The sequence below is a fragment of the Paroedura picta genome, chromosome 6, assembly GCF_049243985.1.
Source record: "Paroedura picta isolate Pp20150507F chromosome 6, Ppicta_v3.0, whole genome shotgun sequence".
Lineage (NCBI taxonomy): Eukaryota > Metazoa > Chordata > Lepidosauria > Squamata > Gekkonidae > Paroedura > Paroedura picta.
In genome coordinates this window covers 3609084-3632948 of record NC_135374.1, presented here as the reverse complement: position 1 = coordinate 3632948, position 23865 = coordinate 3609084, and the positions used below count along the sequence as shown (strand labels likewise).

General features: G+C 47.5%; 1 protein-coding gene across 5 annotated transcripts in view; it reads right to left on the bottom strand.

The window, feature by feature from the left end:
* FAM168A (family with sequence similarity 168 member A) overlaps positions 1-23865 on the bottom strand; it is a 150822-nt gene that overhangs the window by 88299 nt on the left and 38658 nt on the right. For all 5 annotated transcript variants that reach the window (XM_077341216.1, XM_077341218.1, XM_077341219.1 and 2 more), the window contains exon 3: positions 1567-1655. In XM_077341216.1, coding sequence (XP_077197331.1) covers positions 1567-1636 — 70 coding nt within the window. In that variant the 5' untranslated portion in view covers positions 1637-1655. The remainder of the gene's footprint in view (positions 1-1566; positions 1656-23865) is intronic.

Below are 23865 nucleotides of genomic sequence, written 5' to 3'. Positions count from 1 at the left end.
GACCATCAGGAACTTCTTCCTGATGTTTAGACGGAATTTCTTTTGCATTAATTTCATCCCATTGGTTCTGGTCCGTCCCTCCGGGGCAAGAGAGAATGATTCTGCTCCATCCTCTACATGGCAGCCTTTTAAATACTTGAAGATGGCGATCAGATCCCCTCTCAGTCGTCTCCTCTCCAGGCTAAACCGACCAAGCTCCCCCAACCTTTCCTCCTGTGCCTTGGTCCTGAAACTCCTCACCCTCTTTGTTGCCCTCCTCTGGACATGCTCCAGTTTGTCAACATCCCTCTTCAACTGGAGTGCCCAAAACTGAACCCAGGACTCCAAGTGAGGCCGAACCAGAGCAGAGTAAAGTGGTACCATCACCTCCCGTGATCTGCACACGATACCCCCCTTGATACAGCCCAAAACCCCTTTTGCCGTTTTAGCCACTGAGTCACACTGCTGACTCGTGTTCAATGTATGGTCTACTAAGACTCCTAGATCCTTTTCGCACATGCTACTGCCAAGACAAGTCTCCCTCATCCTATATTGGTGTATTTGGTTTTTCCTACCTAAATGCAGAACTACCAAAATGAAGATGCCGGGAAATGAACCTGCATCCCTTCCAATTCTGTTATTCTATGATTCTATAATTCCAATGTCAAAGAATCCCCCCTCCCAAACAGCCCTTTCCTCCAGGGGAACTGATCTCTGTAGTTTGGAAATGACCTGTAATTCTGGGGGATCCCCAGGTCCCACCTGGAGGCTGGCACCCCTGAACCTCAGTGGGGGCCAATGCCACAGAGTCCCCCCTCCAAAGCAGCCCTTTTCCCCAGGGGGACTAACCTCTGTAGTGTGGAGAGGAGCTACAGTTCTTGGGGATTGCCAGGGGGCACCAGGTGGTTGGTATCCCTGCCCTCTGGAGAGGCAACCTGACACCCATTTAGAGGCTAGAACTCCAGAAATGCCCCTTTGGCGTCTGCACAGGGGCCACAAACAAAGATCATAATGCTCCTTATTATCATACCATTCCCAAAACACATTTTAAAGTATGACTACACCAAAACAACAAGGCAGGGAGATTCCTGGAAACAGACGTTAGGAAATACAGGGAAACACCTGTGTGTTTTCCACCGAGGACTTCTTAATATGGGAAATTTACCTCTATGTGTAAAACAACAGACACGTAACAGAAGCAAGAGGGGGAAAAAAGCCAGATCAATGAGTTTATTGTACCACTGAGAAGTTACGCTGATGGCCATTTGTGACAAAATCCGTAATCTGAATACGGAAAATTATGCTGAGTTTAACACCAAACAAAGCATGGGTCCATTGAAAGAAACACCAGGGAGAACAATTAAATCTTAAAATTATTGAAGACCTGCCTGCGATAAATGACTTTGTGGAAGAACTCTTGCGTGCTTGGCCCATTAACCAGCTGATCAGAGTATGTTTGGGTGATACAGTTTTAACCGGAACCTGGACTGTCCCACATCAGACATGTACATGCAGTCAGACAAGTCAGAAGCTGTACAAACAGCCTGGCACTCCGAAAATTAAGTTTCTCGGTATCGGCAGCCTTACCTGTATAGGCCATGTTCTTCGGGTTTCCGTAAGGAGCCCCAGGTTGAACGGGGCTGTAAACAGGATTCATGGTGGGAGACGTGGAGACTCTGAAAGAGAAACAGAGTAAAACAGAAGGTTGAGTAGCAAATCCGGGGTTGTCTTTCCCTCCCCTTATTTTACAACATCCCTCTGACAAAAAGCATTTTGCCCATACTTTAGGACAGGGGTAGTCAAACTGTGGCCCTCCAGATGTCCATGGACTACAATTCCCAGGAGCCCCTGCCAGCATTCGCTGGCAGGGGCTCCTGGGAATTATAGTCCATGGACATCTGGAGGGCCGCAGTTTGACTACCCCTGCTTTAGGACAAGGCTCCAGCATTACAATTCACAGCACCGAGTTGCAAAGAAAAAGGATTTGCTGCTAGACGTTACAAGTCTCAGCAGTTGATTTAATAATTTAGATTCGAGAGTCTTCGGCTCCTTCCCGCAAATCCTCCTCACGGCTCACACACAAGTTTTACACCTAGGTTCTCATTTTCAAAGGAGAAATGCAAATATCCAGGCGAGTGGGTGGAGGCCAGGGGAGTTTGGTATCAGAACCACTATGATATATGGCTGCCCCCCCCCCCGAAAAGCTGGGAATTTATCGATTCTCCTCCAGGGAGCCAAAAGTAAGGACAGAGGAGCTGATTAAGAGCTTGGGACCAAGAAATCCACACGCCAAACATGTGGACGACAAATGGAAAATGCTAACATTCATTTTACAACTCTTCAAGAAATGCATTCACATTATGTTTTATGAACAAATATATTCATACATACATAGACACACGTAAAATTATGCATGGGATAGAGGGAGTTGACAAAGGGAATTTTTTCTGTCTCCCAAAATATTAGAACTCAACGGAGTTCAGTGAAGCTAATGGGCAGACAAAAGGAAATACTTCCGTACAGATTCGGTGCCAGAGGATGGAGTGATGGCCACAGGAATGAACAGGTTTAAAAGGAGATTAGATTCATGAAGGAGAGGTCCACCAGGGGGAATCAGCCATGGTGTCTAAGTGGAACCTCCATGTTCAGAAGCACTAAACCTCTGAATCCCAGAGCCAGGAGGCAACATCAGAGAAATGCGTCCACCTCTGTGCCCTGTTGCTGGCCCTTCAGAGGAACTGTGTGCAATGGGAGGGTGGACTAGATGGGCCCTCCCTGGTCTCCCCCCTCCTCAAACTTCACCCCCCCCTAGATTCCTCCCCCAAACCTTCAGGAGGTTCTCAGACCAGAGCTGGCAACCCCATTTGCTAAACTGAGACTCACAGGATCAAACAGAAGCCGCATAAGACCCTCAGAAGAGCCCTGCTGGATCAGACCAATAGTCCACCTAGTCCAGCATCCCGCCTCACACAGTGGCCAATCAGTTCCTCAGCCGGACCCACAACAAGGCAGAGAGGCCAAATCCTTCGTAGAAATGGAAGAAGAACCCTGGTGGTCCATCAGCTTTGGGCTGATCCTGCGTTGAGCAGGGGGTTGGACTAGATGGCCTGTATGGCCCCTTCCAACTCTAGGATTCTGTGATTCTGTGATTCTAGTTCAGCAGTGGAATAGGCTGCCTAAGGAGGTGGTGAGCTCCCCCTCACTGGCAGTCTTCAAGCAAAGGCTGGATACACACTTTTCTTGGATGCTTTAGGATGCTTAGGGCTGATCCTGCGTTGAGCAGGGGGTTGGACTAGATGGCCTGTATGGCCCCTTCCAACTCTAGGATTCTATGATCTAGTCCAGCATCCTGCCAGTCCCTCTGGATGGAGAAAAGGAGAACTTTTCCAAGGCAATTGGTACAATAAATTTTATATATTGATAATTTTTTAAGGACCAACCAAAACGGTTTCTAGATATACTCCATTTTCACAATTTTTCTTCAGTGGTTGATTCCTAAATACAAAATGCATAAATTAATAAAATTAAATTCAGGTTTTAACAATGCAGTAAAGAATTACTCCCACATACCTCCATAACCAGATTGTAGTATCACATCTTACCTTATACTCTTAGCAAGCAATTTTTATGTATATAAATAGGCCACAGGCTCTGCGATGTACTTCACAGAGCCTGTGGCCTATTTACATACATAAAAAATGTCCTTAAATATATAAAATATATAAAATTTATCAATATATCAATATTTATCAATTTATCATTGCCTTGGAAAGGTTCTGCTTTTCTCTGTTTATGTTTTGAACCTTTCTTCCTTTTTTCGTATTGTAGTCCCTCTGGATGGCCAACAACATGGTGTAGAGGTCAAGGCCTTTATAAGAACATCAGAAGAGCCCTCCTGGATCAGACCAGGGGTCCCTCCAGTCTAGCATCCTGTCTCACATAGAGGCCAACCAGTTCCTTTGGAGGGCCAGCCCCAGGGCTGAGAGGCCAAATCCTTCATAAGAATGTAAGAAGAATCCTCATGGTTCATCTAGTCCAGGGATAGTCAAACTGCAGCCCTCCAGATGTCCATGGACTACAATTCCCAGGAGCCCCCTGCCAGCGACTGCTGGCAGGGGGCTCCTGGGAACTGTAGTCCATGGACATCTGGAGGGCCGCAGTTTGACTACCCCTGATCTAGTCCAACACGCTGTCTCATACAGCGTCCAACCAGTTCCTCTGGTGGGCCACCTAGCTCAGAGGCCAGGGCCTTTCCTTTACATTGCCTCCTGGCGCTGGGACTCCAAGGATCAGTGCCCCTGAATGTGGAGGTTCCCCTCCGTCACCATCGCTGGTAGCCATTCCTCGGCTTAGCTTCCATGAATCCATCTAATCTCCTTCTCAAATTGTTTATGCACCAAATAAGTGAGACTGCCAAACTGCAGTCTATTAGGGATGTAAAAACACTGCTGGAAATCCTAAAACCTCTTCAAGAAAGGTTTTGAAATATACACAGCGCTTACTTTCCTATTGAACCTGTACTCGCTTTGATGCTCTAACAACACAAAATGCATAATTCATAACCGAGCTGGCATATAAAGCTGTACTAATTGACATATTTACAGAATTTAAAAGTATAAATGCCTTAGTTTTCTAGACAGAGAAGCCAATCCTTGAGAGAGCTGCAGATTGCTTTACTGCTGTGAGGGAGGAAAAATAAAAGTTGGAATTTCGGAGGAGGGGGGGTGTAGGATAGAAATAAGACTCAGTCATAACACCCAAGACTACCAGAACATCTATACTGAAAATAATAAATTCTTTAATAATATATTATTATCAAGCATATTAAGTTCCTGACAGAGCGGTTTCTCAGTGGAACAGGCTTCTTTGGGAGGTGGTGGGTTCTCCATCTTTGGAAATTTGATGGAGAGGCTGATTCTGTGAAGGCTCAAGGGGGTGGCAGGTGACAGTGGGTGAGCGAGAGGGTTGTGAGTGTCCTGCACAGTGCAGGGGGTTGGACCAGATGACCCAAGATGTTCCTTCCAATTCTATGATTCTAAATTCTGTCTAAACCTCCGGAAGAAGTTCCTGACAGTCAGAGTGGTTCCTCAGTGGAACAGGCTTCCTCGGGAGGTGGTGGGCTCTCCATCTTTGGAGATTTTTAAACAGAGGCTGGAGAGCCATCCGATGGAGAGGCTGATTCTGTGAACGTCCAAATGGGTGGCAGGTGACAGTGGATGAGCGAGAGGGTTGTGAGTGTTCTGCACAGTGCAGGGGGTTGGACTAGATGACCCAGATGGTCCCTTCCAACTCTATGATTCTATGATTCTAAATTCCGACTAAACCTCCGGAAGAAGTTCCTGACAGTCAGAGTGGTTCCTCAGTGGAACAGGCTTCCTCGGGAGGAGGTGGGTTCTCCATCTTTGGAGATTTTTAAACAGAGGCTGGAGAGCCATCCGATGGAGAGGCTGATTCTGTGAACGTCCAAATGGGTGGCAGGCGACAGTGGATGAGCGAGAGGGTTGTGAGTGTCCTGCACAGTGCAGGGGGTTGGACTAGATGACCCAGGTGGTCCCTTACAACTCTATGATTCTAGGATTCTAACATCAATGGTGGACTGGATCACGACTCCACTATCGAGGGACCTGGCTTTGGAGAAGACAGGCTTAGACAGAGGACTACACAGTAGTCCTTGTGGTCCTTGGGAAAGCTCCCTCCCGCCCCCTGCAAATAAAATAGATCCTCATCCTTGGAGAAACGCATTGTTAAAGACTTGATTAAAATATAAATCGATAATCGATCTGTGTTGAAATCCCCAGTAGAAGCCTCCTTAAACAAACCTCAGCCGAAAGAGAACTGACTGTTTAGAGTCAAACTGCGGCCCTCCAGATGTCCATGGACTACAATTCCCATGAGCCCCTGCTAGAAACGCTGGCAGGGGCTCATGGGAATTGTAGTCCATGGACATCTGGAGGGACGTGGTTTGACTACGCCTTGTTTAGACTACAAAGAACTTCTCACCGCTACGAGGCAACTAAAAAGCTGGGACACAATTTAAAAGGAACAAAAAGAATATTAGTTGGTTTGAATACCTACAACCAAATTAAATTTTTCTACGATTGAAACAATAATCCCTCAGTGCCATTAAACCCAGCTGAGCGTGCAGGATGAGCTCTGGTTTGGGGCCCCCGCAGCCAGAGCAATTTCCAAGCTGTTCTCTTCTGCCGGATGCAAGTTGGGCCTTCGAAAGGAAAGCTGGTTTTAAATTTGACTCCGCGAGCCCAAATGTTCTTTCCGCCTGGCGCGCCAACAGCGCGTTCGCTACCGAAATGCCACGGCTGCGGGCACAGAATTGCCTTTTAAAAAACGCAATAACCCTTCTGCCCATTATCTTACTAATAAAGATGATTAAAGAGAGAAGGGGATCTTTTTCCTTCCCCTCCGGCTCTTATTTAGAGGAAAGCAAGGGACCTGGGGATTTACATCAAGTCCCTGTCAGTTAAGCAACTGCTCAGTTAATTATCTTAATGAAGCACATTCCTAGCTCTGATCAGCAGAGGGAAAATCAGTCATTAAGCTTTATTAGGCAAACGGTTCAGCTCCGTGGCTACCTAGACTGTTTTTAAGGACGGTATTCCTCCCCCCCTCCCTTCAACGGTTGCCCCATTCCTGATTTTTTTTTTGAAGGGGCATACTTCATAAAATAATAATTGACACATATAAGAGACATTTATGATGGATGAGCAATTTGTTAGGTCATTAATCCTTCTCTTTTGACCTCCAGGTAGTAAACAAGTCAAATGTTAAGTCTAGCCACAATTGGCTTGACAATTAGTGCTTAATTAATTAGCTTCCCTGCCATTTTCAATATTAGCCAATCTTCCAATGTGGGAGAAAAAGGCATATCAAGGCTCTCTCAGCCTCCCCTCCCTCACAGGGTGTCTGTTGTAGGGAGAGGAAAGGGAAGGCAATTGTAAGTAGCTTTGAGACTCCGTCGGGTAGAGAAAAGCGGCCTATAAGAACCAACTCGTATTCTTCCGATGAAAAGAAATAATTAAAGGAGCAAGTAAGGTGGTGTGCAGATAGGGTTGCAAAAGCCAGGTGGGTCCTGGAGATTTCCCAGAACTAAGACAGATTTCCTTGGAGAGAACGGCACCTTCAGGGGGTGGACTCCATGGTGTCACGTCCCCCCGAGCTCCCTCCCCAAATTCCACCCTCTCCAGGCACCATCCACAAATCTCAAAGACTTTCTGAAGCTACAGTTGAAAGCTGAAAAGCAACAAAAGGACGACAGATTCCTTCCAAGAAGAAATCTTTTGAAGAAGAACCTGCAGTTTTAGAAAGTGAAGGGAGAGCTCCAATGAGAGCAGCTGACAAAAACAAATCACCGGGAGCAGATGGGATGCCAGTAGAGCGATGCCAAGCCACAGAAATGGAGCCCATCAAAATCTTAATGAGATTGTGTCAACAAATACAGAAAAGAAAACAAAGGGCTACAGACTGGAAAGGCTCCATCTTCGTTCCCAAAAAGGAGATGTCAAAGATTGCAGCAACTGACTGATTGCTGCGTTAATTTCTCACGTGAGTACAGTGATGCTCAAAAATTTACGTCTTTGATTCATAGTGTTGCCATAAGTTAGAAACAACCTGACAGCACTTAACACACAGAGACTTGCCAGCCTTGGGCTAGAAAATCTAACATCTCAATGTAAGGTACATTTGCAAGAGCCCCCTCCCCACCATAGAGATGCTTTCGCAAACACCCTCAATCCAATTTCAGAACACTTTGCTGAGTGAAACACAAAAATCTACTTCCAAATGATGGTTAAGTGTGTTGGAAGTGGCCCAAGGCAGCATTATTCCTGGGAGTGCGGGTGAAAGTTTGGCAAATATCTATAGAATAAATCCATTTCCAAAGCAGTGACCCCTGCCAGAATAACTGCAAAATAATCCACACCGGGCAATGGTACAGTCCGAGATTTACATGTGGTGCATGCAGACATTACGGCCTTCCCAGCAGCTGAATCTTGGCAGTCTTGCTCATCTCCAGTATTTTTTGTTGCAGTATTTATAGGGCCATTAAAGTTTACACCGTAATATATATATGCGCACCGTGGCCATTACGTTTGCCACAGGGGTCGTAAAGTCTCGATTCCCTGACTTGCGTCAGTTTAAAACCCTGCACCAAAAGACTGTGCAGAAATCATCTTTTATAGCACAGAGCTGCAGATTGATTTGAAAAAAAGAAGATAAAAAGGAACGTCAAACAGATCTCTCTGTTCTATCAAGGTGCTAAACGAATTTAACTGCCCTGGCTTTCCTCCCACCACTACCTGCCCCCCCCCCAAAAAAAACCCTGGAGAATTCTGTTAATAGTGTGCCGACTCCACATCTTCATCATTTTAAAAATGTCTTGAAGGGAAGGCAGGAAAAGTTAAACCTGGAGTTCAGCCTGGAGAAAAGGAGGTTGAGAGGGGACATGATAGCCCTCTTTAAGTATTGGAAAGGTTGTCACTTGGAGGAGGGCAGGATGCTGTTTCTGCTGGCTGCAGAGGAGAGGACACACAGTAATGGGTTTAAACTACAAGTACAACGATATAGGCTAGATATCAGGAAAAAATGTTTCACAGTCAGAGTAGTTCAGCAGTGGAATAGGCTGCCTAAGGAGGTGGTGAGCTCCCCCTCACTGGCAGTCTTCAAGCAAAGGTTGGATACATACTTTTCTTGGATGCTTTAGGATGCTTTGGGCTGATCCTGCGTTGAGCAGGGGGTTGGACTAGATGGCCTCTGTGGCCCCTTCCAACTCTATGATTCTATGATTCTGTGATTCTAAACCACGTTATTATTTATTTATTTTTTCGGCTATCGAGTCTCAGCTGAATAATGGAAACACCACAGAGATTCCAGGGCCTCTGATTCATTGCAGGCCTCTGCACAGCCACCCTGCATTTCCTTGGTGGTCTCCCTTCCCTACACTAACTGGGACAGGCCTGCTTGGCTGGGATCCAGCCAGCCTGAGCCACCCAGGCCAGGGCAAAAGACAGAGGGGATTTGCCATGGCCTACCTCCACAAGATGAACTTGGTACTCCTTGGAGGCCGAACCTCAAAATATTAACCAGGGATGACCCTGATTAGTTTCTAAGATCCCCGGCTGCCACCTGGAGGTCATGGCCATCCCTAAGCACAAGGATGCAAAACCTGGATTCAAAACATACCCGGGGAGAAAAATACCAGACAATGTCATGCGAATGAAAAAGACAGTCATGGAAAAAGAGATCAGAGGCCGAATTCAAGGTTTTGGTAATCATCTTGCAAAACCTAGCTTGGTGTAGTGGTTAGGGGCGCCGACTTCTAATCTGATTCCCCGCTCCTCCTCCCCATGCAGCCAGCTGGGTGACCTTGAGCTGGCCACAGCACTGAGAAAGCTATTCTGACTGAGCAGTGATATCAGGGCTCTCTCAGCCTCACCCACCTCACAGGGTGTCTGTTGTGGGGAGAGGAAAGGGAAGGTGACTGTCAGCCACTTTGAGACTCCTTCAGGTAGAGAAAAGCGGCATCTAAGAACCAACTCTTCTTCTAAATAGTCAGCAACCTTTGTATCTGTGAGACCACCTCCTCCCTTTCGTCCCTCAAAGGAGATTAAGTTCCAGTGAGCAAAACGTGCTCTCGATCCCCTGCTCCAAAGGTGTCAAAACGGCCTGGTGTCACACACTGCCTACTGCGATCAGGGCAGGAACCAGGACCATTCTGCAGTCCCTGCAAGAAGGATAGTTCCACCAGGCATACAGCTGATGCCAGAAGAGACAACCCAGAAATTCTGGCTGCCCCATTCAAAACAACAGCCAAGCCATCACCAGCCTCCACGAGAGGAGAGCCAGGGACTTTGGAAACAATCCCGTCTTAATCCGGAATGTAAATTAACTTCTGATTTTAATGTTTTCGATGAGAATTATTATTGCGTGAGAAATGTCGTTGTCCACCCAGAGCCACAGAGCCTCTTGTGGCGCAGAGTGGTAAGGCAGCCGTCTGAAAGCTCTGCCCATGAGGCTGGGAGTTCAATCCCAGCAGCCGGCTCAAGGTCGACTCAGCCTTCCATCCTTCCGAGGTCGGTAAAATGAGTACCCAGCTAGCTTGCTGGGGGGTAAACGGTAATGATTGGGGAAGGCACTGGCAAACCACCCTGTATTGAGTCTGCCATGAAAACGCTGGAGGGCGTCACCCCTAGGATCAGACATGACTCGGTGTTTGCACAGGGGATACCTTTACCTTTACCCAGAGCCACTCAACAGCTAACATGGCAGCATTACGACCCCCTTACTACAGAGTTCCTCGTTTCAATGCAAGTCATGTGGGAGGGCAGGTCTGTGTGCTACTATGGAGGCCCAGATCACAAAGGTAGCACTCCAGGCATTTTTCCACCTGTGCCAGGCAGTAGCATGTGCAAAAAGGACCTAGGAGTCTTAGTAGACCATACATTGAGCATTGCAGTGTGACTCGGTGGCTAAAAAGGCAAATGGGATTTTGGGCTGTATCAAACAGAGTATCATGTCCAGATCACGGGAGGTGATGGTACTGCTTTACTCTGCTCTGGTTCGGCCTCCCTTGGAGTCCTGGGTTCAGTTTTGGGCCCCCCAGTTGAAGAGGGATGTGGACAAACTGGAGCGTGTCCAGAGGAGGGCAACAAAGAGGGTGAGGGGTTTGGAGACCAAGATGTTTGAGGAAAGGTTGGGGGAGCTTGGTCTCTTTAGCCTAGAAAGGAGACGACTGAGAGGGGACCTGATTCTCCACCTGCTCACCTGCAGGAAACACACCCATGCCACTGACAACCAACAAAGCAGCTCTCCAGCAAGCAGTCTACAACTAGTTGGGATTTACAGCAGCGGTGGCCAAACGGTGGCTCGCCAAATGTCCATGGACTCCAATTCCCATGAGCCCCCTGCCACCCCGGCCTGCCAGAATGCTGTTTCTAATAAGCTTTATCACAGATATTTATCTGAAGTGCTGATATGTCTCTCTGTCAAACAGAATTAAGGCCTTCAAGGCAGCGCTGCCCAAAACCCATTAGTTTAATTCACAGACCTGTCAGTCATTTGGGGCAAAGCCCTCCGTGATGGCACGGGATTTAAAAAAATACACGGGAAGGATTCTGATGTTGTGCGATGGGGGAGGAGAAGTGATGAAATTTTAAAAAAGAAAAAAAAATACCATGGTTTAATTTCATATTAATCCCCGACACTAGAAGCCGATTTCATAAAATTAAACGACTCAATGCCGTTTAATAACAAGAGTCAATAGTTAACTCCGAATCCTCAAAACACGGCCAAGGCTATAATTATGTCTAGAAATATCGATTCCAGAGGGGGAGTTCATAATGGACACAGGGAACGAGGGGGAGTTGGCTTTCATACCCCGGTTTTCACTAGCTGAAGGCGTCTCAAATTGTCTTACAATCGCCTTCCTACTCCCCACAACAGGCACCCTGTGAGGTGGCTGAGCCTGAGAGAGCTGTGAGAGAAACTGCTCTGTGCAAACAGCTCTATCAGGACTGTGACTAGCCCGAGGCCAGCTGCATGTGGAGATTAGAAGCCGTTGCTCTTAACCACTACACCAAGCTTGCTCGACATCAGTCCTGTCTACTCCAACTGGCAACAGCCCTCCAGGGTCTCAGGTTGAGGTCTTCCCCATCACCTCCTGCCTGGGCTTTTTAGCTCGAGTTGCCAGGGATTGAGACTGGGACCTTCTGCAAGGAAAGGAGATGCTCTAATATATATATTAATAATAATGCTGGTAAATAACAACAATAAAATTGGATGTCTATACCACCTCCTTCCCCTAGGAGCTCAGGGGCGTTCACAACAATAAAACATTCAATGAAACGAATTATAATAATAAAATACATTTTTTTAAAGCATTCCCACCCCCTACCCCTCTTCATGCCCTCCGCCAGCTACCCTAGACTGGAGTTGACATCAAATACGGGGAGCCAAGGAGAAGGAAGTGGAGGGAGACCCATAAAACTTTGGACTGCCCGGTGGGTGAGAGCCATTTTGCAGGCTCTGCAGAATTTTGATAGCTCCGTCAGGGCCTGGGTCTCAGCACAACACTCGTTCCAACAAGTTGGACCCAGGGCTGAAAATACCCAGGCTCTAGTCAAGGCTATGTTCACGTCCTGGGGGGCTAGGGATCACCAGCAGAGCATAGAGCCCCCCCCCCCCCGGGGACATATTGGGAGAGGTGGCCAAACGGTGGCTCTCCAGATGCCAATGGACTACAGTTCCCAAGAACCATGCCCACTTGTGCTGGCAGGGGCTCATGGGCATTATAGTCCATGGCCATCTGGAGAGCCACCCGTGGTGTAGGGCCTTAACGGTCAGTACCAGAACCCTGAACCTGATCCAGAACTCCACCAGCAACCAATTCAGCTTTCGGTGGGCAGGTCAGATATGAGCCCTCCTTGGGGTCCCTTTGAGAACTTGGGCTGCTGCCTTTTGCACCCGCTGTAATTGCCGGATTAGGGCCAAGGGTAACCCCTCATAGAGAGAGTTACGGAGATCTAGTATGGAGGTGACATTTCTGCACCTCCATGGATGAGGCGTTCAGGATCATCCCCAAGCTCTTGATGGTACATGAAGCTGCTAATGGCACTCCATTAAGGTGAGGGGAGCACGCTTCTTCTGATGGCCTAACACAGGACCTCCATCTGCCGGAGCTATCACACCGCAGCCTCTGGCCAATGATTCTGGGGCTGAATTCAGCTGGCCACCCATCAACAGGAAGAGCTGGGTGTCCCCAGCATACCATCCCCTGGATAGCCCAATGTAGTCAGATCTCAGAGGTTCAGCAGGGTCAGCCCTGGTCAGTATTTGGACAGGAAACCAGCAAGGAATACCAAGGTGGAGGTAGACCATGGCAGACATCTGTCTTGAAACCCCACCAGGGGTAACCATACATAGAATCATAGAATCATAGAGCTGGGAGGGCCCTCCTGGGTCATCTAGTCCAACCCCCTGCACTGTGCAGGACACTCACAACCCTCTCGCTCCTCCACTGTCACCTGCCACCCCCTTGAGCCTTCACAGAATAAGCCTCTCCGCCAGATGGATATCCAGCCTCTGCTTAAAAATCTCCAAAGATGGAGAACCCACCACCTCCCTTTGGGGGCATTACTTTGTCTGGTGACACAACCGCAAACTAACAAATCGAAGCGGGAAAGGAATTCCAGCTCAGCAGTTTCTCAAGCTCCATTAGTACACCGTGGAGTGTGTTTATTTATTTATGTCATTTATAACTCTCCCTTTCTTCCTCGGACTCAAGCCAGGTGACACAGAGGGAGTTGATACAATCAACGTGACGGGACAGGCAACAAACAGAGAAATAGGATTTCTCTTATAGAACCAGCCCAAAGAAGATGCTCCTCTCTGTGAAAAATTTTTGGGGACAGAGAGCTGCCCATCCACAAAGAGATATAGACCTACCCAGACTCAAGTCCCGACACCCAGCAATAAGAGCTGCACAATTCCTGCAATTACTGAATTTCAATCTAGGGAGTGAATGCTTGCAAACATGACTTCAGTTCCACCCTGTACCCATAACCTGATGAACACCAATGAGAGGCTCACAGGATTTAATGGGCCATGTAAAGTAGGGAAGGCAGCTAACAGGATATGAAAGTGCTGTGACAGTTCTGCAGACCCTGTTGTTGAAATGGGACAAAATGCCGGGTCCTGAATACAATGATGTTGCAGCCTGCCAAACTATTTTCCACTTGTCACTGGAATGCGAATGTCTTGCTTTCCGAGGAGATGTGATGGAGCTCCCTGTACCCTCTCCAGCTGTTGATGGAGTGGACTGAAAACTTAGAGATGGGTCTTTAGGGGGCATTGCCCATTGGGTCGGCACAAACATGGTATCTGCTGGCTACGTTTTCATATTATTATCTGCCATTTATCAGGGGATATGACCATATATGGTCAGGTCAACCCATGCCCCTCCCAAAACGGCCACTGATGGGCCTGGAGGGGCAAGAAGGGGAGGGGCCTCGGGTGGGCGTGTCCACAGCTCTGCTTCCCAGCCCTATTCTGCACCATCGTGCCGCTTCTGGGGTGTATGAAGGCCTGAATGTCTTTTGCTGTGACCTGAATCGCCCAAGATAGCCTGATCTCATCAGAACTTGGAAGCTAAGCAGTGCCCAGCGTGGCTAGTATAAAAGGGGAGACCACCAAGGAGGACAAGGGCGGCCAATGGTGAACCATCTCCACTCATATAAGAACCAACTCTTGACTCCATGAAGAGTCAACTGAGACTTGACACTACTACTACTTCTACTTCTACTTCTACTTCTACTTCTATTTCTTCTTCTACTTCTTCTTCTTCTTCTTCTTCTTCTTCATTATATTATTATTATTATTATTATTATTATTATTATTATTATTATTATTATTATTATTATTATCCCCTATAACCAAAAGGTAGCCACTCCAACAGAAGGAAGACTGAAGACTTCTTCCCCCTTCCCACCCCCCGGCCAGGAAAAGGAAATTGTCTGGAAAGATTAAACACTCTGATACCTTTGATGAAAGTTATGTATGGGCATTCATTCTAGCTTGATGTAGATTCGAAAAACCAGCAGCGGCTTATTCCGTTTAATGTGGCTGCAGGCGACTTGGAGGTAATTAAAAAGTTTTCCAAGAGCAGGAGCTTAATTTCAGCCTCAGGCAATCTGTCTGCCACAGGGAAGCAATTAGCTGAAGGCATACCTGGGGGCGCTTCGCTCCTCAGCTTACCGAGGGGAACGCTAACAGATCTGAATGGATCAGACCGCACCGGAAGAATTTCTGCCTTTTTCCAAAGGCCAAGGGAGCTAACCAAAGAAATCCCATTCTAGTTTGACCCCAACAGCCAAATCCTTTTTTTTTTAAGTTTGTATAACTTTATTTGTTTTTATATACAAGTTTTTTTATTTTCATAAAGATAGAAATATAGTATGCAGTATGAGTTATTAAAGAGCCTCTTGTGGCGCAGAGTGGTAAGGCAGCCGTCTGAAAGCTTTGCCCATGAGGCTGGGAGTTTGATCCCAGCAGCCGGCTCAAGGTCGACTCAGCCTTCCATCCTTCCGAGGTCGGTAAAATGAGGACCCAGCTTGCTGCTGGGGGGTAAACGGTAATGACTGGGGAAGGCACTGGCAAACCACCCCGTATTGAGTCTGCCATGAAAACGCTGGAGGGCGTCACCCCAAGGGTCAGACATGACTTGGTGCTTGCACAGGGGATACCTTTACCTTTACCTTTATGAGTTATTAATACAAAGAACAGTAAAATATAGTCATCATTTGAAAATGTACGACCCCACTACACAATGATATAAACTTTTGCCCAAAGCTTATAAACTTGTTCATGTTTGAGTCTAAGAGCCATCCACATTTCCACTACATTTAAGAAAAGAGGCCTATTTAGATATACAAAAGAGAAGTTGTTAATAATCAACTTACTTAAGAGATCCTAGACCTCACGTTAACTGCTTAACACAATCTAAGAGCTGTCCTAACAACAGCCAACTCTTGACTAACAACGACACCTTGAAAACCAGGGACATTTTATTCAAAGTGTGAGATTTTGTGAGCCAGCACACTGCTTCAGGGACTTGATATATTTTGATGGTTTAAATGTTGAGTGGTTTTATTATGACTGCATATGTCTTCTAAAGCGCCCTGAGACGGCTGTTCCAAGAGGGGTGGTCACAGAAATCTAAGGAAGAAAGAAATACTTCAATGAAGTGTTCCTGCATAGGGAAGCTTCTACCCAGAATCAGATTTTGTTGGTCTTCAAGGGCCACTGGACTCAAATGTCGTTCTTTTGCTTTAGACCAGCATGGTAACCCGCCAGAAAATAACTATCTCAGCCAGTCTAACAATGTTCATCCATCTGACCAACACTCTACAAGCGATTTGGCTTTCCTGGGAAATGTTGAATTGGAATTATCTTCATAGAATCATAGAATCATATAAAGTGCAGGGCCAACTAGTGCAGGGCCATGCAGGGCCAACTAGTCCCACCCCCTGCTCAACGCAGGATCAGCCCAAAGCATCCTAAAGCATCCAAGAAAAGTGTGTATCCAACCTTTGCTTGAAGACTGCCATTGAATTTATCTTTTGTAAATTTATTTATTTACCCTATGTGCAGTCCAACTTCCCCACAAACTCAAGGCTGATTGCACGGTGTGAGTCAATATCATCATCATGATCATCATCATCATCTTGACTTGTATCCCACCACCCAAGGCAAGCCGTCTTGTGGCGGGTTACATAACAAGCCCACCTAAAATACAATCCCCGTTAAAAAACCCATCAAAACCATCAGGGCTCTCAGCTTTTCCAGGATCTCCACCAGGTCAGGGCCAGGACTGAAAAGGCCCTGACCCTGGTTGAGGCCAGTCGAGCTTCCCTGGGGCCAGGACCGACCAATAAGTTGGTACCCGGAGAACGTAAGGCCCTGCGGAGGGCAACAGGAGGTCCTTCAGATATGTGGGTCTCAGACCGCGAAGGGCCTTAAAGATCAAAACCAGAACCCTGAACCTGATCCAGGCCACAACTGGGAACCGGTATAGTCAACAGCAAGAGTGGCCAAACTGTGTCTCTCCGGATGTCCGTGGACTACTGCCTGCATGAGAATTGTAGTCCACGGACATCTAGAGAGCCAAGGTTTGGCCATCCCAGGTCAAGAGGATGGACCTTCCAAGACACCGGCCTCCTCCTCAGGACCTCATCCCCACCACCACCATCACTACCAATGCTGTGGGGTAGGCCAGGCTGAGGAGGTGGGAGGGGAGCAGAACTCCAGGCCTCCTCTGTCTCTGCCTTCAGTGCTGTTCTCCCACACCCTTTTACCTCAGCCCGTTACTCCTGTCCCGTAGCCATTTCTATTTCTTGACAGCTGTGACTACACACAAGTCACCACTCCTGGCCCAAACAGCCACCTGCCTTCCCTCCCTCACACCAGCCGTTCCCAGGCTGAAGAGCCCCAGGAGAGCCAGTTCCAGCCCTGTCCCCCTGCCCGGCCCATACTTTTGTCACCCCTGATTTAGCCGTATGGTATTTTATAGGGAGAGCCTCTTGTGGCGCAGGGTGGTAAGGCAGCAGAAATGCTATCTGAAGCCATCTGCCCATGAGGCTGGGAGTTCAATCCCAGCAGCCGGCTCAAGGTCGACTCAGCCTTCCATCCTTCCGAGGTCGGTAAAATGAGGACCCAGCTTGCTTGCTTGGGGGTAAACGGTGATGACTGGGGAAGGCACTGGCAAACTACCCCGTATTGAGTCTGCCATGAAAACGCTTGAGGGCGTCACCCCAAGGGTCAGACATGACTCGGTGCTTGCACAGGAGATACCTTTACCTTTACCTATTTTATAGGGATTCCCACCCAAAGGCAGATCACAATAACAACAGAGAGTGAAGAGATCGAATGCGTTCAAGAATTCATATTTCTTGGATCACAAATCGACGAGACTGGTGATTGCAGAATGGAAGTCAAACGCCAAATTGCTCTGGGTCACTCAGCGATAATGAGCTTCAACCGAGCATGGAAAAGCAAGGACATCAGGCTGATTACCAGATGTAGATTAGTTCGGTCATATTGCCATAGCCACTTATGGCTGTGAAAGTTGGACGATGAAAAAATCGGACAAGAGGAGAATCGATTCATAGAATCACAGAATAATAGAGTTGGAAGGTGCAACCTGGGTCATCTAGTCCAGCCCCCTGCCCTATGCAGGACACTCCCAACCCTCTCGCTCATCCACTGTCACCTGCCACGCCCTTGAACGTTCACAGAATCAGCCTCTCCGTCAGATGGCTCTCCAGCCTCTGCTTAAAAATCTCCAAAGATGGAGAGCCCCCCACCTCCTGAGGAAGCCTGTTCCACTGAGAAACCGCTCTGACTGTCAGGAACTTCTTCCGGAGGTTTAGACAGAATTTCTTTTTAATTAATTTTGTCCCATTGGTTCTGGTCCGTCCCTCCGGGGCAAGAGAGAACAATTCTGCTCCATCCTCCCTATGGCAGCTTTTTAAATACTTGAAGATGGCGATCAGATCCCCTCTCAGTTGTCTCCTCTCCAGGCTAAACAGACCAAGCTCCCCCAACCTTTCTTGGTTTCCAAACCCCTCACCATCTTTGTTGCCCCCCTCTGGACACGCTCCAGTTTGTCTACATCCCCCTTCAACTGGGGTGCCCAAAACTGAACACAGGACTCCAAGGGAGGCAGAACCAGAGCAGAGCGAAGCGGTACCATCACCTCCTGTGATCTGAACACGATACTCCGTTTGATACAGCCCCAAATCCCATTTGCCTTTTTAGCCACTGAGTCACTCTGCTGACTCATGTTCAGTGTCTGGACTACTAAGACCCCCAGATCTTTTCACACATACTACTGCCAAGACAAGTCTCTCCTATCCTATAGTGATGCACTTGTATTTTCCTACCTAAATGCAGAACTTTACATTTGTCCCTATGGAATTTAATTTTATTTAGTTTAGCCCACTTCTCGAGCCTATCAAGATCATCCTGTATTCTGATTCAGTCTTCTGTTGAGTTTGCCACCCCTCCAAGTTCAGTATCATCTGCAAATTTAATAAGTTCCCCACCTATTCTCTCACCCATCCAAATCATGTATAAATTTGCTGAACAACACGGGTGCCAGGACAGATCCCTGGGGAACTCCACTTGTCACTCTTCTCCAAGAGGATGCTGAACCATTAATAAGCACCCTTTGGGTTCGATCCTTCAACCAGTTATTGATCCACCTGACAGAATTAGGATCCATACCGCATTTTACCAACTTGTGAAGAAGAATATCATGTGGAACCTTATCGAATGCTTTACTGAAATCCAGATAAACTATGTCCACGGCATTCCCCTGATCCAGCAAGGTAGTCACTTTCTCGAAAAAAGAGATAAGGTTGGTCTGATATGACTTGTTCTTGCGAAACCCGTGCTGAGTCTTAGAAATCACAGCTCATTTGAACCCTGGTGCTGGAGAAGGCTTCTGCGGATTTCTGGGGCATCAAAGGTTACAAACAAGGAAATACCAGAGCGCATAAAAGTCCGATCTATCCCTGGGAGGGAAAATCATGAAGCTCTGGCTCTTTTACTTTGGCCCTATCATGCAATCCAACTCAATGGCTCTCCAATCCTGCTAGGACTGGTCAGTGGAAAAAGGAAGCCAGGCTGACAAAGAACACAGCAGTTGGACATGATCAAAATGGGCAGCATCCAGAACATTATACAACTTAAAGAAGTGCTGCAAGATTGAAAATTGTGCCCATAGGTGAGCCATAAGATCGCCAAGAGTTGGACATGACCGAATCACCAACCAGAGGCAGGAGCAATTCCTCGTCTGAGCACTGGGCAGTCAACACAACAGCAGGACAGAAATGCACCGTACTGTGGCCAGCTCAGCTTATTAACATCCTAACCACATGTAGGGACTCGGGCGAATTTAACGTAATGAATAATGTCATTGCAAAGCATATTAGATTCTGGGACGGCTGCCCAAATCAGGAGCAAACTAATCACCGGCGAAACAGAACTTGCTGCACAGGAGAGGTTTGCTCTTTGCGGAGCGACCAGGTGGGTGCATCTCCTCAGCAAGGTATCTGGCGTAAGTGGCAGGCATGGGAGAGCCCCAGAAACACCAGCGCATGAATGGGTACACAGCAGGGACAGACAGCCCTAATTCACATGGGTGAAAGTGTCCCCCACAGGAAGAACTGGAAGAAAACACTAATCACAGGGGGGAGGGGAATTAAAATTTGGTTTTAAACATCTCCTTGGAGAGTCAGCTTGGTACAGAAAAAGAAGAGTTGGTTTTTATATGCCGCTTTTCTGTACCAGTAGGAGTCTTAAAGCGGCTTACATTCGCCTTCCCTTTCCTCTCCCCACAACAGGCACCCTGTGAGGGAGGAGAGGCCGAGAGAGACCTGAGATTATTGAAGAAGAAGGAGAAGAGTTGGTTCTTATATGCCGCTTTTCCCTACCCAAAGGAGTCTCAGAGCGGCTTACATTCGCCTTCCCTTTCCTCTCCCCACAACAGACACCCTGTGAGGGAGGGGAGGCTGAGAGAGCCCTGGGATTACTGAAGAAGAACAGTTGGATCTTATATGCCGCTTTTCTCTACCCAAAGGAGTCTCAAAGCGGCTTACAATCTCCTTCCCTTTCCTCTCCCCACAACAGACACCCTGTGAGGGAGGGGAGGCTGAGAGAGCCCTGAGATTATTGAAGAAGAAGAAGAGTTGGTTCTTATATGCCGCTTTTACATTTGCCTTCCCTTTCCTCTCCCCACAACAGACACCCTGTGAGGGAGGGGAGGCTGAGAGAGCCCTGAGATTATTGAAGAAGAAGAAGAGTTGGTTCTTATATGCCGCTTTTACATTTGCCTTCCCTTTCCTCTCCCCACAACAGACACCCTGTGAGGGAGGGGAGGCTGAGAGAGCCCCGATATGATTTAATCAAACACTCATCATTCTTGCCTGATATAATCTTAGGACGGATTCTTCACAACAGAGGCTTAATTTTCAGAACGGCACATTTTAAAGCAGTCATTAATTCTGAAGTTATGTTTTCCCAGATTAATTTTGCAGCAGCGGGAGAAAGCTGAAGGAAGATTTAGCTGTTTTATTAACCTGAGCTAATTGAAGCAGATGTACGTGAAGTCACTGGGTGGCGAAGCATCCGTAGTTCAACAGGTTAATCACGGAGGAAATTGGGGGGATGCTTTTGCCATGCGGTACGATGAAGACCACAGCTGTCAGCAAACACATACTTCCTAAATGGCTTTACTTAACTAGGACATCAGATTACGCGCTCTGGATGTTTTCCCATTCATGTGTGCATGGGTTCGTACATACATACATTCAAGCACCTTTATTGGCATACCCTGAGAGAGAAGATACAATTAATACAACCCTTATAAGCAATTTGCGGAGGTCAAGAATGGACAAATATTAACTCTGCAATTTGATCTCTTGCAACCTTACGGCCGAATGTAAAAACAAGGCTTCCTTCTGAATCAAGGCAGAATTCTGACGATACTTTAAAAACAATACCTCAGCTTTTCTGGTTAAAAGTGAAGATAAAATTTGGTCCGATCATCGACATAAAATGGCCAATACAATAAATCATAGAATCATAGAATCACAGAGTTGGAAGGGACCTCCTGGGTCATCTAGTCCAACCCCCCGCTCAACACAAGACACTCACAACCCTCTCGCTCACGCAGAAGAAGAAGAAGAAGAGTTGGTTCTTATATGCCGCTTTTCCCTACCCGAAGGAGGCTCAAAGTGGCTTACAATTACCTTCCCTTTCCTCTCCCCACAACAGACACCCTGTGGGGTGGGTGAGGCGGAGAGAGCTCTGATATCACTGCCCGGTCAGGACAGTTTTATCAGTGCTGTGACTAGCCCAAGGTCACCCAGCTGGTTGCATATGGGGGAGCGCAGAATCAAACCCGGCTTGCCAGATTAGAAGTCCACACTCCTAACCACTACACCAAACTGGCTCTCAAACTGTCACCTGCGACCCTTTTGAACCTTCACAGGAATAGCCTCTCCATCAGATGGCTACCCAGCCTCTGTTTAAAAATCTCCAGAGATGGAGAACCCACCACCTCCCGAGGAAGCCTGTTCCACTGAGGAACCACTCTGACTGTCAGAAACGTCTTCCGGATGTTTAGACGGAATTTCTTTCGCAATAATTTCATCCTATTCGTTCTGGTCTGTCCCTCCAGGGCAAGAGAGAACAACTCTGCTCCATCCTCTACAAGGCAGCCTTTTAAATCCTTGAAGATGGTGATCAGATCCCCTCTCAGTCGTCTCCTCTCCAGGCTCAACAGACCAAGCTCCCCCAACCTTTCCTCCTACGTCTTGGTCTCCAAACCCCTCACCCTCTTCGTTGCCCTCCATGTAAAACAGATTCTATGCAATTTTGTCCACAGGGGCAAATTCTGTTAACGTGAGGAATATTATGACATTTCCCAGTTAGCATTGCTGAAGGTGAAAATATTTAACCTTGCTAACCTAAAAGCGCTTCTCTGTTGAACACACAACGCATGTTCCTAATTATAATAAAACGATCAAACCTTCAAAAAAAGCAGACAACTGTTTTAGCTAAAAGAGCAGACCGGTTAATGGGCAGACCCAACATGCCAAAGAATACTATTGTGCTAAAGGGTTGATAATGCTTACAATGGCACCAGGCCCCAAGGAGGCTGAGGAAAATGTGTTGGTTCCAAGAAGAAGGCAGGACTCAATTCTGAGCAGACCAACTAACATCTCTGCTCCAAAGAGAGGAAAGGCTTGGACTGAGAATCAGGAGCACGGTCCCAGGACAGCTCACCTTACTCTGTAGACAGGGCACACTTTCTCTACCTGGGAATCATAGAATCCCAGAGTGGGAAGGGGCCACAGAGGCCATCTAGTCCCACCCCCTGCTCAGTGCAGGATCAGCCTCCAGCCTCCAGGAGAAGGATCTGTCCAGCCGCTGCTTGAAGACGGCCAGTGAGGGGGAGCTCCTCACCTCCTGAGGCAGCCCATTCCACGGCTGAACTAGACTCCTAGAATCCTAGAGTGGGAAGGGGCCATGCAGGCCATCTAGTCCCACCCCCTGCTCAGTGCAGGGTCAGCCTCAAGCATCCAGGAGAAGGATCTGTCCAGCCGCTGCTTGAAGACGGCCAGTGAGGGGGAGCTCCCCACCTCCTTAGGCAGCCCCTTCCACTGCTGAACTAGACTCCTAGAATCCTAGAGGGGAAAGGGGCCATGCAGGCCATCTAGTCCCACCCCCTGCTCAGTGCAGGGTCAGCCTCCAGCATCCAGGACAAGGATCTGTCCAGCCACTGCTTGAAGACCCCCAGTGAGGGGGAACTCCCCACCTCCTGAGGCAGCTTATCCCACTGCTGAACTAGACTCCTAGAATCCTAGAGTGGGAAGGGGCCATGCAGGCCATCTAGTCCCCCCCAACTGGAGTAACCCTGGGGCTACTAGTAGCCCTGGTTGAGCAGTAGGGTTCGTTCAGCCCTGCCCAGAGACGGAAAAGTGACTAACTTTTGTTTGACAATAGAAATTCTTTGCCTCGTGAGTAATTTCAACAGTGTCTTGAAAGCTATTAACATGAAAAAAGATTTTTACATGTAACTGGGGAGGTGGGGAGAGATTTATACCATGCAGAGATTATGAAACACGTTTTTTTTAAAAAAAAAAAAAACAAGACATGCCAGTAAGGAACATCCATATGTCAAGTGTGAAGTCTGGCCTTGGCAACAACAAGCAGAAAAGAAATATTTCTGTGAGTTTTACATGCAAAAGAGGAAGATTTCTTAACGCACTTACCTGTCACGTGCCGTTTATGGAAAGAACTGAAACAGCCGAGACGTCGGACCCCGGAACATTAACAAATTTAAACAAAGCGCCAGAAAACCACAGCAAGAAATTAAGGGAAGGAGAATGCAAAAAAAAAAAAAAAAAAAGCATGAGAGCTCGTGCTAAAAGAAAGCAGTGTTGTTTAAAGTTAGCTTTCCTGACTATATGGAAAAAAAGAAGCAGGGAAAACCTTGTTCTGTGTACGTGCAAACATTATCAACACCAGAATCATCATCATCAGTTCACATAAAAGAGAACTTGGGATCAAAGACGGCTCAACAGTTAACCAGCAGGCCCTGCGGTCCAAGGGATCTGCCCAGCGACTGCTGACGAAACCGGACTGCCTTTTTCCTACTGGTGGAACCTGGCCCACTCAGGGCCAATGGCGGCTCTTGCTCCAGATTCTGAAGCCCCCCTCACCACCCTCCAGGTCTGATGTGGAGGAAGTCTCTAACAGCAACTGAGGCAAGGAATACATCTGCCTGTCTGCCCGTCCGTCCGTCCGTCC